Source organism: Amborella trichopoda, chromosome 4 (genome assembly GCF_054954075.1).
Source record: "Amborella trichopoda isolate Santa Cruz 75 chromosome 4, AtrichopodaSantaCruz75HAP2 v2.0, whole genome shotgun sequence".
NCBI lineage: Eukaryota > Viridiplantae > Streptophyta > Magnoliopsida > Amborellales > Amborellaceae > Amborella > Amborella trichopoda.
Window position 1 is genome coordinate 20,745,541 of NC_142339.1, and position 17,375 is coordinate 20,762,915.

General features: G+C 35.3%; 1 protein-coding gene across 49 annotated transcripts in view; it reads right to left on the minus strand.

Annotated features, from left to right (window-relative positions):
- LOC18423392 (basal transcription factor complex subunit-like protein) overlaps positions 1-16,180 on the minus strand; it is an 87,580-nt gene extending 71,400 nt beyond the window's left edge. For 24 of the 49 annotated variants that reach the window (XR_016053334.1, XR_016053335.1, XR_016053338.1 and 21 more), the window contains exons 1-8: positions 15,782-16,180; positions 15,590-15,684; positions 15,236-15,512; positions 14,909-14,955; positions 12,844-12,881; positions 12,724-12,769; positions 9,547-9,600; positions 9,374-9,442 (exon numbers count right to left, since the gene is read on the minus strand). Coding sequence is in view for 20 of the 49 variants with exons in the window: in XM_088863829.1 (XP_088719955.1) it covers positions 9,374-9,442; positions 9,547-9,600; positions 12,724-12,769; positions 12,844-12,881; positions 14,909-14,955; positions 15,236-15,512; positions 15,590-15,684; positions 15,782-15,812 (657 nt within the window). In the remaining 29 variants the exon portion in view is untranslated. Of the gene's footprint in view, positions 1-9,373; positions 9,443-9,546; positions 9,601-12,712; positions 12,770-12,843; positions 12,882-14,908; positions 14,956-15,235; positions 15,513-15,589; positions 15,685-15,781 lie in introns of all 49 variants that reach the window. The other 25 variants (XR_016053345.1, XR_016053347.1, XR_016053341.1 and 22 more) reach the window with 3 other exon arrangements.
- Positions 16,181-17,375: the final 1,195 nt, after the last annotated feature.

Below are 17,375 nucleotides of genomic sequence, written 5' to 3' on the forward strand. Positions count from 1 at the left end.
AGAGAGAGTACATGCAAGAGAGACAAACCTTTCCTAAAATTTATACGTGACGAGTAGAGAAAAGAGGATCACTTTTTTTTTTTGGGTAATTCAGTGGGGAAGACATGCCCCTACCCGTTTTTCCAATAGATTGGGGGAGTTACATTTTGAAGGTGTTAATTGGAGGCATCAAAGGTAGGAATGGATACCAAGATGTGGTAACTGGGTGTGGGGATGCTACCACCACGACCCCAGCTCGTTTCCTAAATAGTATTTATTTTAAGAAGAGTATAAGAGATAATCTCCTAATAAAAAACTTAAGGAAATCAACATTTTAGTAGGATTTATTTGAGATAATATGCACAAGATAGAGAGATAATGAGAGATTTTGCGAAGGAGAGAGAGTACGTGCAAGAGAGAACATGCGCAAGAGAGATAATGAGAGATTTTTGGAGAGATTTTGCGAAGGAGGGAGAGTACGTGCAAGAAACAGAGAATGAGAGATTTACGAGAGATTTTGAAGAGAGAGAGTACGTGTAAGAGAGAGGAAGGAGAAGAGGAAGACAGGGGTGGGAGAGAGAGAGAGCTCAATCTATATCTCACCTATATCTTAAAATCTATAGTTACTATTTCCTCACCTAAAATATCTCTCTCACGCTAAGAGAGAGAGAGATTCCATATCTTACGTTGTGTTAAAGCTTCTATCCTAATTAGATTTAGAAATCTTATAAATAGAAGTCTCTTAACCTCTCAAAATAGTTTCACGTGCCCCTCTCAATATTTCAACAAGGTGTGCTTCGTTTCTCTCTCTCTCTCTCTCTCTCTCTCTCTCTCTCTGTTTAAAGAGGAGTTTCATAAATTTATTGATTTATGGTTGTTAGTTTGTTATTTGAATTAAGGAAGTTATGGCTATTTAGTTTCTTAATCAATGTTTTGGCTATTTGAAGTGAGAAGTTGAGTTAAGTATATGTTAGGAATTTTGATGGTTATTGCATGCTCTTGATGTCATTCTTCTGGTTTTTAGTAGTGAAATTTTGGATAAAAGAATCTTAAGATTTTGTTCATGGATGGCTTTTTAGTTTTTTAATCAATGTTTTGGCTATTTGAAGTGAGAAGTTGAGTTAAGTATATGTTAGGAATTTTGATGGTTAGTGCATGCCCTTCATGTTATTCTTCTGGTTTTTTGTAGTGAATTTTGCATAAAAGAATCTTAGGATTTTGTTTATGGATAAATTGAGATACCCATCTAATTTTTTTGGGCATCAGCTTTATATATTTGGGCCTCATTTCACTTTATATAGTATCATTATGTTCCAAAGCTGAAACTGCATGGACATCAGCTTATATAATATTAATATGGGAAAGTATTAATATTATTTAAAATGAATATACTGATTTATGGTGAACCCTATTTTTGTCAAGTTTTTGCAATTTTGCAAATTTTATTTTCAGATGGGATAGGTGCGAGAATGGTAGGATTTATTTTCATGATATTTCCTTTTTGTGGTTTTTTTTTTTTTTTACTGATGATGGTAAATTGTTATTCAAAATCAGAATACCTATCTCTATTGTCACTATCCTTCGATATTTAAAATAAAAAAATCTCATCTCTACCCTCAAGATCATATGATTCTGTCTTTTATCTCTCTACTCTCCAAATCCATAAGCTGCAACATATTTGCTCTTTCTCTCGCATCTAAGAATCTCTCTTTAAGCAATCAAGCAATAAAGGCATGGGGTATGATCTGTCGCATTACTGATCCACAGAGATAATATCCATCCTAAGGGATAATAATATCACAATACAAAATTCAGGATTAAGCATGGCCTTCATGGCACACTCTTGGGATTTTCCATAATCCATGGTAGAAAGGTATGGAACTGAGAATGACTCACTAACAAAATTACACACCAAGTTCATGATTAGCATTTAATAGATGTTACATGTAGTTACACAGTATTTCTAACCACTGCAGTAATCTCACAGCAAATATAGAATTATGGAATTTTAATTTTCAATGATTCAACAGAATTTGTAAATAATATAATACATATAAATCATATATAATAACATAATATTACTATATATGTAATATTTAATCTAATAAATATTACATATATATTAACAATATAAATATAAATTTAATATATATAACATTATATAATATATATAACATTATATAATATATAATAAAATGTATTATGTATATTCGTGTTATATATAACATATAATATAATATAAGATATGTATATATTACGAGTAATGATCCTATGAGACCCTCCCACACCCATGTTATAGGACCCCAACGGATAACCATTAAATATGGCACAGATCTCTAGAAAAATCAAGTCCCACACCAATGTGATAACTTTTCTAGAGATCTGTGCTATATTTAATGGTGATCCTTTAGGTTCCTACACACATGGGTGTAGGAGGGTCTCATAAGATCATTACTCATATATTATATATAATATAAATATATATCATATTCAATAATATATTATTATATATAATATTTGTATATTTGTATTATGTATAACATATAATATAATATTTGTTATAATAGAATATAAGATATATATATATATTATATATAATATAATAAATCTATATCATACATAATAATAATATATTAATATATATAATATATTAAATATAATAAATATATTATTTATAATATAATAATATAAATATTATATGAGTAATGATACTAAGAGAACCTCCTACACCCATGTGAGTAGGACCCCAAAGGATCACCATTAAATTTTGATATAAATCTATAGAAAAGTTATCAATAAACTCATTCACCCAAGTCCCACACCCATGCGATAACTTTTCTAAAGATCTGTGTCAATTTAATGGTGATCCTTTGGAATTCTACTCACATGGGTGTGGGAGGGTCTCATAGTGTCATTACTCATATTATATATAATAAATATTCAATCTAATAAATATACATATATATATATATATATATACTACATTATTAAGCAAGAGTTAAAGGGTGGACATGTAGCGCAAAAAATAAGAAGGGACCTAATGTTATAGAGGTTGTAGGACATATTCCCCATGTTTAGGGGAAGAGAGAAACTAAAATTTGTGTGTAGAGAAGAGATTTTAAGAAGAGAGAGAGAGAGAAAGTAGAGATTTTAGAAGAGAAAGATATTGTTTCTATATCTTATGGAGAAATAGAAGAACTTTTTTTATTCAAAATAGAAAAAAGAGGATCTCCACCCTTTCCTAATATTTTATGCGTGAAGAGTATATATTTTAGGAAAAGAGAAAAAATGGAGATTTTAGGAAGAGAGGAAAAGTAGAGATTTTAGGAAAAGAGAAAAAATGGAGATTTTAGGAAGAGAGGAAAAGTAGAGATTTTAGGAAGAGAGAGAGAGAGATTTTTTTCAATATCTTAATTTGAGAAATAGGTATTTTCAATAACTTTTTTTAGGTGTTCATTGCATTTTTAGGTATTTATATTGAAGGTAACTCGTAGTAATTTTTTTTATTTTCTTTTTGCATTATCTTTGTTTATAATTTTTTAGGTGTTCTTCCCATTTTATAAAGATTGAGAAACACATTAATTTTTAACTATAAGAGAAACCTTGCTTTTCTCAAGGTACACAATTATTATTATTTTTAAAATTTCACAAGTACTTGCTTTGAATTAATTTGTACATGGTCTTATTTTACGGACATTCTATTTGAAGTTAAAAATAATAAACAAAAATTACAAGGAATGAAAATAATTACAAATTTTTACTCTACTTCACAACATTAGTGAGTTTTTGGAGAAACTAATATTTCACGAGGTGTTTCTACACCAATGACAAATACTATTCCTTCATCATCAAACCAATTCTCCAATGACAATAATTTTTTCCACTCATAGAGGAGATCCTCATGTAATATTGAGAATGACAATGGTACGAACTCAAAATCATTGTCATTCTAACTACTTCTCCATATAACTACTTCTCCATATAAATGTAGTTAAAAATTTCTTATAATCTAAAAGGACTCATGATAAACCAAATTTTTTATTAATAGATCTCTTTGATCATTGAAAATTTAGTTAATCTGTTACAAGTAATTACATACGTGCAACGCACGTAATTCAACTAGTGGAGCATTAAATGCCACTAATGTACATGTAGATGACATCATACGCCATGTAAATGACGTCACACCCCTCCTAATGACCAAAAATACCCTTACTAAAACAATACTCCATGTACAAAACAAGGGTATATATATGTCCAATGTTTGTTGAGTACAATGATAAATTATTCTATAATGTGAGCACCCTAACATAACCCACATATATATATATATATATATATAGGAAAATTGTTTCATGCTGGCTGGACCGCATTTCTTCATATGCGGCCCAGAAAGTGTAAAGCATCAATCTTAAAGATGGATGCAAGTAGGTGTTCCATCTACAAACAATGGAACTAACGGTCCAACTGTTTTCTTGTTAGAATTGTTATTTTTAGCTTTTAAAATTTATTTATTTTTTCATATTCATGATCTCCATGTGTTAGAGATTACATGTCCTTAAAAATTAATTCCTAAAATCCATCTCAAAATTAGTTTTTTTAAGAGGCCTACATTTGTACATATGCGGGAATGCAGGCTTGGCCACATAGAAACCGGGTGCATATATAAATATAGAGTCCCTAAAGTATACCCTTTAGCTTCCTATTTGAATTTAATTTGTTGTCTACAAATCCAAATCACTTGAAATTTAGAATTACCGCTCTTCTCATTAAGGAACACCTAATAAAAATATTAAAAAATAATTTACACAAAATAACTTGATCAAAATACCCCTAAAAGTTTCATAGGCATTTTAGTCCATTTATAATTTATTTTTTGTGAAATAATTTTTATATTTTTATTAGATGCACCTAATTTTTAATAGTAAATGCTCCAAATTTTAAATGATTTGAATTTGTAAAAAATTAAAATTAAAATTCAAAGATAAAAAATGATTATGAGCATCAAATGGTCAAGATTCAATTTAGCCCATTGAGTTAAGTTATATTAATGCATCAGCATATGGGCTGACAGGATCCCTTTATTTTATTATATTTTATATCTATATATGGAAGATACTACAAAACGCCTATAGACGAAAATGAACAGTGATTTCGCCTACCTTCATCACCATCCAAACTTCATCGTACGGTCTCAGTTGTACGATAGTGTTTTATTTTTCATTTTTTTTTACTAATCGGAATGATCTGAAATTTGGAGCATGTGTACATCTTAGTGAGGCGCACTTAATAAAAATTAGAAAAAAAATAATTCGTAAAATATAAATTGACCGAAATACCTTTTTTGAGGGTATTTTGGTCAATTTATATTTTACGAATTATTCTTTTCTAATTTTTATTAGGTGCGCCTCACTAAGATGTACACATGCTCCAAATTTCAGATCATTCCGATTAGTAAAAAAAAAATGAAAAATGGAACACTACCGGACAAAAGTGACCGTGCGATGAAGTTTGGATGGTGATGAGGGTAGGCGAAATCACTGTTCATTTTCCCCTATAATCGTTGGGAAGAGTTTTCCTATATATATATATATATATATAGGGTTTGTCTAGAGTTAACAACCCCTCAAAATACAAAGGTTCAAGTTAAAAGGGGTTGTGATGGGTGTATTTATCAAAACAATCATTACTTTATTATTAAAAAATTATTTAAATAAGTAATTTTACCATTAAGCAAGACCAAATTTGAAATTTTCACAAAAGTACAATGGCATTTTGGAAGTTAGTGTCCTCGAACTTTATTTGTAGAGTGCCCTTGACCTTTATTTAAAATTTCAAGTTTACCCCTTATGGAGATGAGAAAAATATCTTTTTTCTTATAGTAATATTTATAAAATTGTCCCACAAAAGTAACTTTTTAAAAAAAATTGACTACAAAATTAATAAATCCACCCTTCACAACTCTCTCTAGTTATATATATATATATATATATATATATATATATATATATATATATATATATAATGGGAAGCACCGGAGGATTAAGGGTTATCTCTAGTTATGGTCTATTTTTTATTTATGCCTCATGATTGTGTAAATCCCAAATAATTGGGATAAACCTTGGATGATTATGATTGCGTGATGCCAGAGCATTGTGTATGATATGAACTTGAATATTTTGTGCGGTTTTAGCCTTGTACGAGATGGTAAAGGCTCTGAGATGACATAAACCTAAATCCTTGACCTTGTGACCTTCTCATAACTTGTGCATGTATAGTCGCAAATGGGAAGCCAGTCTTCCAGTAGATCCACTAGGAAGAGATATGCAAATGTGCTGAAAGAGATCCCTGCATTCACTAGAGTACATGTCCTCATAAGTACACCTGTAATCCACTACAACCTGAGAGTCCCGAGCCACATGTTGCATTGACTTTGATAAGCCAAGTATGAGCTCCTGTCGAACAATATGAGTATTGGCTTCTTTGTCAATCTGAAAAGGTCACTATTGATTCTGGGTCTAGGCAAGTGGAAACTCAGATGCCCAATTCATTTCCATAGGATCCTAATTTCCCTCATTAATGGTTTTATATGATGCCAAATTGTGTTATATTGATGGAATATGCTTTAATTATTTTTGGGAAAGATTTGTTTAAGCCAAAATTGGAGTTTTTAGGAGTCATTTTGGACAAACGACAATCAAGGACAGGCCATAAGGGTCCCACACCCAAGTGGCCAATGGGTGCTATGTGGGACCATGTGGGGTCCACATCAGCCCCATGTGGAGATGACATGGGGGTGACATCAACCCCATAGAGGGACCCCTTTGTCATTTGTTGTTTTGTTAAATGTGTCTTTTTATGAGTATTTTGTGAATTTTGGAAAATTAAGAAAATTCATCTGAGCACATGTTTAATGTGTGGGATTGGTGGTTAAGTGCACATGTGGGACAGCTCTGAAAAGGGTATAGATATTATGCTTGAAACCCTAAGCACATATATAATTGTGCATAGAACCACCTACCCATGTGGCATTATGTGATTGGGTGTACATGCAAATCCATGTGACTTGAAATTGGAGCAAAAATTAAATTCAAATTGATTCTAGAATTTGTGCTAGAGTACTATAAGGGCAAGCCCTTGTCTATGTTTTTTCATTTAATTAAAGTGATTAAGCATGGATATTCGTAGGAGTAAGAAGAATTTAATGTTAATTTTAATTTGTGAATTGATAAAGGGAATTTGGAACAAATTAGCGCTTTATGGGAGGATAAGGATATTAAATATCATCCACTCATCAAGATGGCATGATGAGTGATTAGTGGCTAGGATCAAGCTTCTCTCATGCCATAGATGATTGGCATCAATGCCAAGATTAACTCATCTAAAAGCATGTTACACTAGCCTCTAAATACCACCTCTATCTCATTTTGACCACACCTCTCTAGTGTTGTGCACCCTAGCCTAGGGTTTTCACTCTCCTCTCTTGTGTTTTGTAGAGAGTAGTGTAGTGTGAGAACGTGAGATGTAGATAATGAGTGTAGAGATAGGATTAAGCTATGAGGCCCGTTAAAGCTCCATCCTAAAGCTTGGAGTTTATTCTAAAGGCTTCATGGTGTCCCAATTTGGAGAGATCTTCTTCAAATTCATCCTTGAAGCATTTGGTGGCTGTAATTTCAACTTACAGCAAGGTATATCAATCCTTTCATCTTGATTGATGATCAATTACGTTGAATTTAATCTATGAGCTTAAGCCTATGATCTCTAGTTGATTGAGTTGAATTTAAATGGAGCTTTTGTTGAGTTTTTGGAGATTTAGTTGACTGAGATTTTTCGATCCAAAATCAGTCAATCAAATCACCTCTTTGGTGGGTTTAATTTGGTGATTTGCAAGGGACACTGTCAAATTCTTCCCATGCGATGCCAATTAATTTCCTATCAAGTTGAAGGTGTTTATGAGCGTATTTTCTCCCATGATTTTTCCCATACTTGGATCCATTATTTCTCAATGCCTCTCTCCATTGAAGTGCCACATTAAATGTAGATGAAATATTCTCAATGCTTCCCTTTGAGAACATGAAGTGAAATTGGCATAAATTGTGAATTACCACCATATAGTCACTCTATGGTATGTTAATAAGACCTTGGCTGCAAACCGGACACATTGAGCTCCAATGGGATTCCCATGATCATAATTCGTTGAGTACTTGAGCATATTTGTGTTTGTAATTGGGAGATTTGAGTTTTATTTTGTAATAGAAATTCACGTATAAGTTTGCATTGTAATTGTGTATAGTGCTTAAATTTAAAAAGCACTAGTTTATGCGTCGTATGCTCATGCATACTCTTGTTGGATTTTTGTAAAGGGACCCAAATTGAGTTCTAACCCTTGGTCTTGAAAGTGTGTGGATGTATTTTGAGTGGCTGTATTTGATTTTATGTGGTTGTAATTGAGTCAAAAGTTGTCATATGTCATGTAATTGTGTGCAAAATTGAAGTCGTATTGTCAATTATAAGTGAATGTATGAAGTGTTGTACCTTAGTCTTGGTTCCATACACTATTACATCATACATGCAATGAGATATTAGAGCCACAAAAATTTCTTCAAAAATAGTGACATACTAGAGCTATGAAGACTTCTTCCAGTCCAGTTTTTTATGAGCAGCTGAAGCATATGCAAGTTGGACATAAATCCCTCCCAAAGAAAGCACATCATGTGCATTATATCTGTTCCTTACAAATTACTGCTACGAAGGTTGTCAACCTGTTGATTAAAGTCTAGATTGAAGAACATGACCAATACTTTGTTAAAAAAAGTCCCGATACCCAATTATTTGCCATCATTCCGAGATCGGGGCAGACGGTGGTTTTTTTAGAATTCTATGGTATTCTAGTATCGTAATGCTTTTTTCCTATAGTTTTTGCCCGTACAATTTGGCTCCTTCAGTGATAGAATGCATTCAAAATCATGAAACTCAAGACATGAAACACTACTTACTTGCCTATCCGGGGTTCTGTAGCATCACGAAATTTATACTTGAACAGTATCTGGAAACTGCCTCATTTTAAATAACAAGCAAATAAGAGACCATACAAAACGGAGCCTCCCAACATTTATACAACAGTGAATGCTACAAGTAAAACTTTCATGGAAAGTCCCATCCTTGTGCAGAAGTTATGAAGTAGTATGAACCTAATGTATAACATTCAAAGCTTAAGCACGGCAAAGAAGAAATTTCAAATGCAAATAAATCATTGGATTAGCTAGAAATTGTCAACTACATTCATATTTCAAGGAAATCAACTTATAAAACTTTAACCAGTTAATAGTACTTGTTTTTGTAGGCATCACAATGATCTTGGACTAAATGAACAACAGGAATCACATGTCCCTACCGACAAACATTGAAAAAGTCCATCTAGATGTTGAGGCTTCTGATAAACACCTCCTGTTATATAAGACGCCTGTACTTCACATTTACAAGAAAAATTACTGAAACAACCACATATATTGATTCATAAGAAACTAAAGCTCCAAACAGGACCTCTAAAAATTCCATTTGCATCACCTGCTGTAAGAAAGCAGAATCCTCACTTCCTACAACACATGAATCTATTGGGACCTACAAATACATACAACATATGTCAGGCTTCAAAGAAACAAAAATTATTGAAGAATGTTGAACTGGTGATGCATAATATTCCGTATTCCAAGTATAGTATTTCCCAAGACACAACAACGTACAAAGATGGTAGATCACTAGCAAATCAATTCTTTAATGGAAATCCATGTTCTGCGTTTGAAACCCGAAAAAACATGGCCCTTAAGTTGTTTGGCTCAAGTAGGTTTAGTGGGTCATGTTACCAAAATTCCCTTGCTTGTTCAAGGTTACAAACTTGAAATAATGGCAGCTTAAGGGTTTTCTAACTAAACTCTCGAGAAGGTTTGGTAAAATTGTTGATTTAACACCTCATTGATTCTTTGAGGTAGTTTGACCATTTGAATGATATATTCCCTATCTTTGATTATCCCATAAGATTAATTATTTAAAGGTCTAGTGGTCTACAACTATCAAGCCCATGCACTAGAGTAATGTCTAATGCTTTTGTACTAAAGATATCATCAACAATACAATGCGGAAATAATTCACAGGATAAAGTCTAGTCCGACACAATTGCTCAAGGCAATGTTTGCCAGAAACCAAGCCCAACATTTTCACCAAAAGCAATTTCATTTTAATGATTTCATGAATTTCACATCAGCAAGTACCCAGTTTTCTTGAGAAACATTTGAATTCCTCCTATGGTTTTATCTTATTTATGATGTCAAGGAATGGTCTGCCGCGTTCAATATTTCATTTATTTTTTTTACTTGTTCCTAACGTCCTGCCCTCCCATGCAAAGCATCTCTACAACTAAAATGATCAAGTTATTGTCTCAAGGGACAATCAAGTATGGTAACTGCATTTCTCAATAGACAAACAAATACAGTATGTGAAACCATGGTTAGCGAAATCTCCCAACATAGGTGGCGATCCCACTCTAGAATCTCGCTTTAGCACTCCAAGAAAGGGATCTTCAAGGGATTTCAATTTTCAAATTTGGGATCTTGATCCTCACTGTTAGGGTCCGGATTCCTACTGCTAGGGATCTCGATTCCAACTTAGAGACCAAGACAACAACCAAGCAAATGATTTCCTTTATTTATATCCAGCTAGCAACGCAACTTTACTTTTAAAATAGTTTCACTACTTGCTAACTATAAATAAAGAGATTCCTAGTTTAAAGAATATATATAGTTCTAGATGGCAGCGTAGACCAAGACTAGTTAGCAAGAGTGATTTGGTTTAAGTAGAAGGCTCTAAAAGGGCAAGGGGAAAGCCCCAAAAGACATGGATAAAAGTAATGAGAAGAGATATGGTGACTTATGATTCGACTAAAGCATGGCCTTTGAAAGAGCGGAATGGCGAAACAGAATTCGTGTAGCTAAACCAATAGTTGGGATAAGGCTCCGATGTTATTGCTGATAAAATCTTAGAACATACATTCTCTTTAAGGTTGCGAGCAATTCCCTAAAGGTCGGGATCAAGATCCCCAAAAGGTTGGATTCTTGATATCCCCAACATTTGGGGCATCTAGATCCCTAACATGTGCATTTTATAGACAGTGGCCCCAACCAAACGGATATTAAAGCATTTCATGATCCCCCACTTCCAATCCCAACAACTATGAGTGAAACTCAATACTTCGTAATTTTGCCACATAACTACCAAATGACTGACGGCATATGAGTTTTTAATAGCATTGTCAAACAGAACTCTGGCCTCATAATAGGAAAATTTTTTTTTGTCCACAAAAACCTCATCATACTTAAACCTATGAATGAGCTTTAAATCTACTTACTCCAAATTTTTATGAGAAATCAAATTCAGACTCGGCCCTGGCTAGAGCCAAGTTAATGGATTCATCCGAGTAGTAATAACTTTGAAAAAAGAAAACAGAAAACCAAAAAATAAAAATAAAAAACAAAAGGAGGGAAAGGGGTTTGGCCCATGTACCCGCGAGAGAAGGCTGTGGGCACGTGTCCCCCTTAGAGCTCTCTCTCTCCCTCTTCACTCCCACAGCTCTCTGACCCCCCCCCCCCCCCCCCCCCCTCTTCCTTTCTCTCTCTCTCTCTTCACCCAATTTTTTTGTGCTTTTTGGCAGAATTTTCATAAGAAAGCTAAGATCTTCAAAATCAAGGCCCTCCATGAGTTTGAGGTCATTGACGCCCTTTGGTATGCTTTTGTTTGGGCTTTGTGGTGAGAAACAAAAGAGAGAATGCTTGCCAAAGAACCATAAGTGGTGGAACTGAGAGAAACAAGGTGGTAACTTTAGCCATTCTTTATGGAGAGTGGTGAACTGGACCAGGCAATGTCATGGAGATGCTTCAGTTGATAAGGGCCATGAATTCTCAAACTTCTCTTCCATATAAGGGCCCTCTACAGTTTGTGTATCCCATTTGGACGGAGAAAGAGAGAAAGCCCCACTATGAAAGACCCTCTCGCCCTCTTTAGCAACCACGCTAGAAACCCAACTTTCCTCTTCTTCAACCAAATAAAAAACAAAAGAAAAACCTATCAAAGCCAAACCAATGACATGTAAACTAACGAATTTGTTGTAGGAACTGGGAAATGGGGAGAGAGAGAGAGAGAGAGAGAGAGAGAGATCAAAGCCAGATTGATGATTTACAGGCAAACGAATTTGTTATGGGAACTGCAAAATCGGGAAAGAGACAGAGAAAGAGAGAGGAGCCAGATTGATGACTAACAGCTAAATGAATTTGTTGTGGGAACTGCAAAATGGGGAGGGAGACAGAGAAAGAGAGAGGATTTGCAAGGATTTTGCCAGGGTCTCTCTATAGTGCCCTGTTTTGAGAGAAGGCGAAGGCTTGTGCCCCGTTTTTAGAGAGAGAAAAGCAGTGCCCTTTTCTCGTACTCTGTGATTTAGAAAGAGAAAAAGTGAGGAGGCACACAGCGGTGTGATTTAGAAATAGAAAAAGAGAGTTTTCTCGGTTATTACGAGGAGTGTACACCAATTTCCATGGCCGAGTAACTCGGCTGAAACCAAATGGACTCGGCCAAGTCTATAAGCGTTGTTAGAAACTATTATTAAAGCAAAATCAGGAAAAAGACACACAGCAGAGATAAGAGACAAACATAAGAAAATGCGATTATTCCATTCAAGCTTTCTTACGTATACAATACCATGGAACGCTGAGCTGAAAATATCGCATTCATGATGGCAACATATCTGCCAAGTAAACCAATCAGAGTTGTTGGATGAAATAGAACATGAACCAAGTATAAAACAGGAGTGTAACATACTGCTCTGATCCATCAGGTGATGCTTGCAAGCACAAAATCTGTTTAGAGAATTCAGTTAGCAACTGTTTACTGAAGAAACAATAAATTTTTTAGAGCATATGTATTCCATCCAAACAAATTTGACGAAACAATGGAGAGAACAATTAATTATTAAGAACTGAAGTTAGAATACAAGAAATCAAATAATTTCACATACAATGGAGAGAACAATTAATTATTAAGAACTGAAGTTAGAATACAAGAAATCAAATTATGTGACAAAAGACATCCAATTCCGTCCAACATTGCTGTTACAGGTACAGTGTAGAAGAAACCTGCTTGAATTATCTCATTACGTATTACTGAAGATTGTATAGCATGGCCACAAAGAGCATATCACAGGGAATCATCAAGAAATAGAAATTAAACCTCAATCCGGGCATCTAGCACAATACTTTTGAGCCCCGAACTAGAAAGGATGTGACAGAAAAAGCTAGCAAGCACTCTCTAGAGAGTAAAGTACCAGAAAGAGATACAAACCAAGATCCTCTTGAAAGCTACACTACAATATGAGCCAAGGCCCCAAGCTGTTTTTCACATAAACTTCATAACAACCCCATGAAGGATATGCCATCCTTACTCCTTTCTACAGATTGCATTTTTGTTTCTAGTAAATTATATGCATGACAAATGTCATAATCGCACCTTAGTAACTGTGCCATTAATTAAAAGCTCGTGTACTCATGTGTGCTACTGATTGAAAGGCTCAACAGCAGTAACATGCTTCAGAATCCATTCCATCTGAGGACATTGGCAACAGCGTCCAAGCTCCATAAGGGTCAACGAGGCCAAATTCAAGGAAGCTGGCCAAAGTCATAATCTTCAGGCTGAAAAGTCCCACATACACACTACGGTACCTCACTGCTCCAACATACCAGTTCCATCATCAACAAGCCCTCATAAACCATGGCAAGTCTTGAGAAACAAATTAGCATGGGCTATCCAAGGTAATCAACTTTTCCATTCCACTTGACGCATGTAAAACATAAAACGCAACTAATGAGGCCTATGGGAATCACCCATGGTGAATGTTGAATAAGGCCAAAGTGCTATATGTGTTTGCAGTACCATATTATTCATAACATTCAAAGCATGCCCTTATGAACTTCTTTGCAGATGCCTATTGGGTCCCAATAAGATCATGGTCATTAGATAATAACCATGGAGTCCTTACACCCCAAGCCATGGAAAGGGGAACAGCCTGACGATACCTACTACTTTAGGCCAAGGCCCCCATATACCATAGGCCCACACAGCATATGGTCAAGAAGTCCTGTGGATCCGCAGCACTACGACATGGCTCCATAGGACATGGCTCCATAGGCTTCACAACTTACGGCAGTGACCCCCATGGAACTGTAGCGTTCATTCTTAACTGGGGGCACATAACCTTTAGGAATCAAATGCAACCAAAGCCTCAACTTGGATAAAGTTTTTTTTTTCCATTTTTCTTTTTTTTTGAAAATCAAATGGAAATAGAAGAACAATCAGTATTTAAGGAACATTCAAAAGTATGAATTATGAAAACTGACGCGTGGTCATCTAGATCCTTCAAGGCATTTGAAAGAAGTCACAGGAACATAGTTTGCAGATTTGAGCCCAGATGGATTGGGCACCACTTTCAATGCTCATTTTTTTATAGAATATTAAAAGAGAAATTAAAGCCTTACTGAGATTAGTTCAGCAATATGTCATATGCACAGTCATGTGCAAGCTTAACACTGAGCCACTTAATGAGGATTGAAATACTTGTGCTTAAGCCAATATTTGTCTGATGAGAAGCATGAAAAAATAATGGTTAATTCGAACAAAATAAAGCACGCCATTTGTTCAAGCATGCAGCCAGGCAAAACCTTAGAAGTTTGTTACTAAAACTATCATATAACTCTAGAAATCATGCACAATAAAATAACAACAATCAACATAAAGAGAGACAATGTAATAAGAAGGGCAAGCCAAAGGTCCTATGCATTGAAAAGATCAGATCAAGATGAATTAAAGTCAATGATTTAATACAGATCCTCACCCTGGGCTGTGGATGAACAGGTCCAGTTCGCAAGATTCTCTGGATATCTGTGAACTCAAATCAAACGGAAAACAAATTTGATATACTAAAATCCAATTTATGAGGAGGAATGAGTCCGAGTCCTTGAAGGTGTGATGTCACTGGTTTCATTCCTACCTACTATATATACCTGTCGACAAAAAATAAAATCCAATCTTCGATATAAATGAAACAACCACATTTACAGAAATTCCTAGACTACTGAATTTCAACGAAATGGGATAAAAAACATAAATGCAGGTTCACTATGATTCATAAGAAGGTAAGCCTAATTGGAATTACGGATACAACACAGAGCCAAGGACAAGGAACCCGACAAGAGAGAACATATCTTTCCAGGAGCCTCATCGCTATTGCTCAACTGCTGGTCCTTAGCAATAAAATCTTCAAGTTTTTGTAGAATCTCCAAAGAATGACCAGGAATCCCCTTTGTAGACCTCTTCTCACTCTCATGGCCAACCCTCGAAGAATCATACAAATAGTCACAGGAGTTAACTCCAGTTGCAATGACAACAAGCTGGTTGAGTTGGTTTAGCAGAAGGATCGAGTTCAAAAATGGCAGGACCTGCAAAAGAAACACACACACAGAGCTTACGTCAAAAAGATCCATGACAAAGTGGAACGAGATGGGCGTGAAGCTACCTGGTTTAGGAATTGAGAGAAAGCAGCAGCACCGTTCATAGCACCCCAGAAATAAGGATTGGTGTCCATTAGGACTATCAGAAGGCTCACATCATCTGCAAATCCAATGATATAAAACTAAAGAGAGAGAGAGAGAGCTGAGGTAGAGAGATAAAGAAAGAAGGGAAGGTGCAAATGATGAATAAGGATAACCTGTGTATGGGTTTGAAGTGGCAGAGGCCATTAGAAAGAGCACTGAAACGGGCTAAATCTCTAGCTCCGTTCTCTCTCTCCTCCCTCTGCAAAAGAATGGGCTTGAACTTGTAGCGCGCGCTCCCAGTTTCTCAACTCTACTTGCAACGGTTGACGCCAAATCGTCCCCCATCTCGCTTATACTCTCGCATTAGGTTCACGTACGGCGGAGGCCAAGGTTCTTTCTCTACACACAGTACACGCCTTTCGACTCGCACAGTTTCTCTCTCTACCCACGCGAAATAATGGAAGAAAATTTCGCTGCAAAATATAAAATTTCGGCTTGGGCGACGCCGAAATTACAAATAAAAGTGAAAAATAAAGAGCTCGTCGGAGCACCTGGCAGAAGGTTCCTCCCTATTTACGGTCTAAATATTACGTCCCTCTTTAAAGGGTCCTCCTTATGTACGGTCTAAATATTACGCCCCCTTTTAAAGCTTAATTATTATTTTTCATAATAGTTATTTTTCTTACATTGTTTTTCTTTGAACGTTAACGGTTCCTAATTTCTTGAAAGCACCAGCCTTGCCATTTCTTTCTATGATAATGTGGAATGGAACTCTTTGGCTAAGATAGTCAAAGAAATTCCGTCCAAAATGAAGGTCCATTGCCAAAGAATGGAGGAATAGTAAATGCATAACTTGATAACATTAGCCAAATTTCTCTCAATAATGATGCGATTATGATCGCCCTAAAGCTAGGAGATACCTTCTTTGACCGCTCTTAATTCAACCTCATTGATGTCACAAAGGTTAAGTTCTCAAAAAAGAAAAAAGAATATTCTCGAAATGATCTCTAAAAATCCCACCAAAACTAACTTTATGGGTTTCAAGTCTAACATTCCCATCAAAATTTAACTTGAATCAACTAGTCGGAGGGGGATCCAATGAGAAGGCTTAACAAATTTATGCAGCTAATGATAGAGAAGGTCCACAAAATTAGTAAAGAATAATTCTTTGGGACAGATTTTGAAACATAAGGAAGCTTGAGCCCAATGAACTATGAGTTTTGTCATTCCCATAGAGATGTCAGCTTGATCGTGAGATACTCCCTCGAAAATCTGCGAGTTTCTTTCTTTCCACACAAACCAAAGCACCACAACACAAAGAATGTGCCAAAGTTGGATGCCCGTTTTGTAAAAGGGGGGTTGAGGACAGAAGCAAAAATCCTTGGATATTTCTAGGCATAGTCCACTACCATTTTGAGATCGTCGAAGTCCAATTCCAAAAGGAAGTAGCGAAAGAGTAGTGGTGGAATAGATGATGACAATCTTCGGATGCTTGTTTACAAAGAACATTGACAATAACCAAAACCGTCCCCCTCTTTCTCAGTTGATCCCCCATCAATACCTTGGCTTGTTCCAGCCACCATAAGAAAGCTCTGACTCAATTAGGTGCCTTAATCATCCACACCTTGGTATTTTTGTTACTCAAATTGAATATTCTATTATTACTTACTTCTCGATACAAGGATTTTACTGAAAAACAGGCATTAGGAGTACGCTCCCAGACTAAATAGTCATGTCTAATAGGAAAACAAAAAGAGTTAAGTTGCT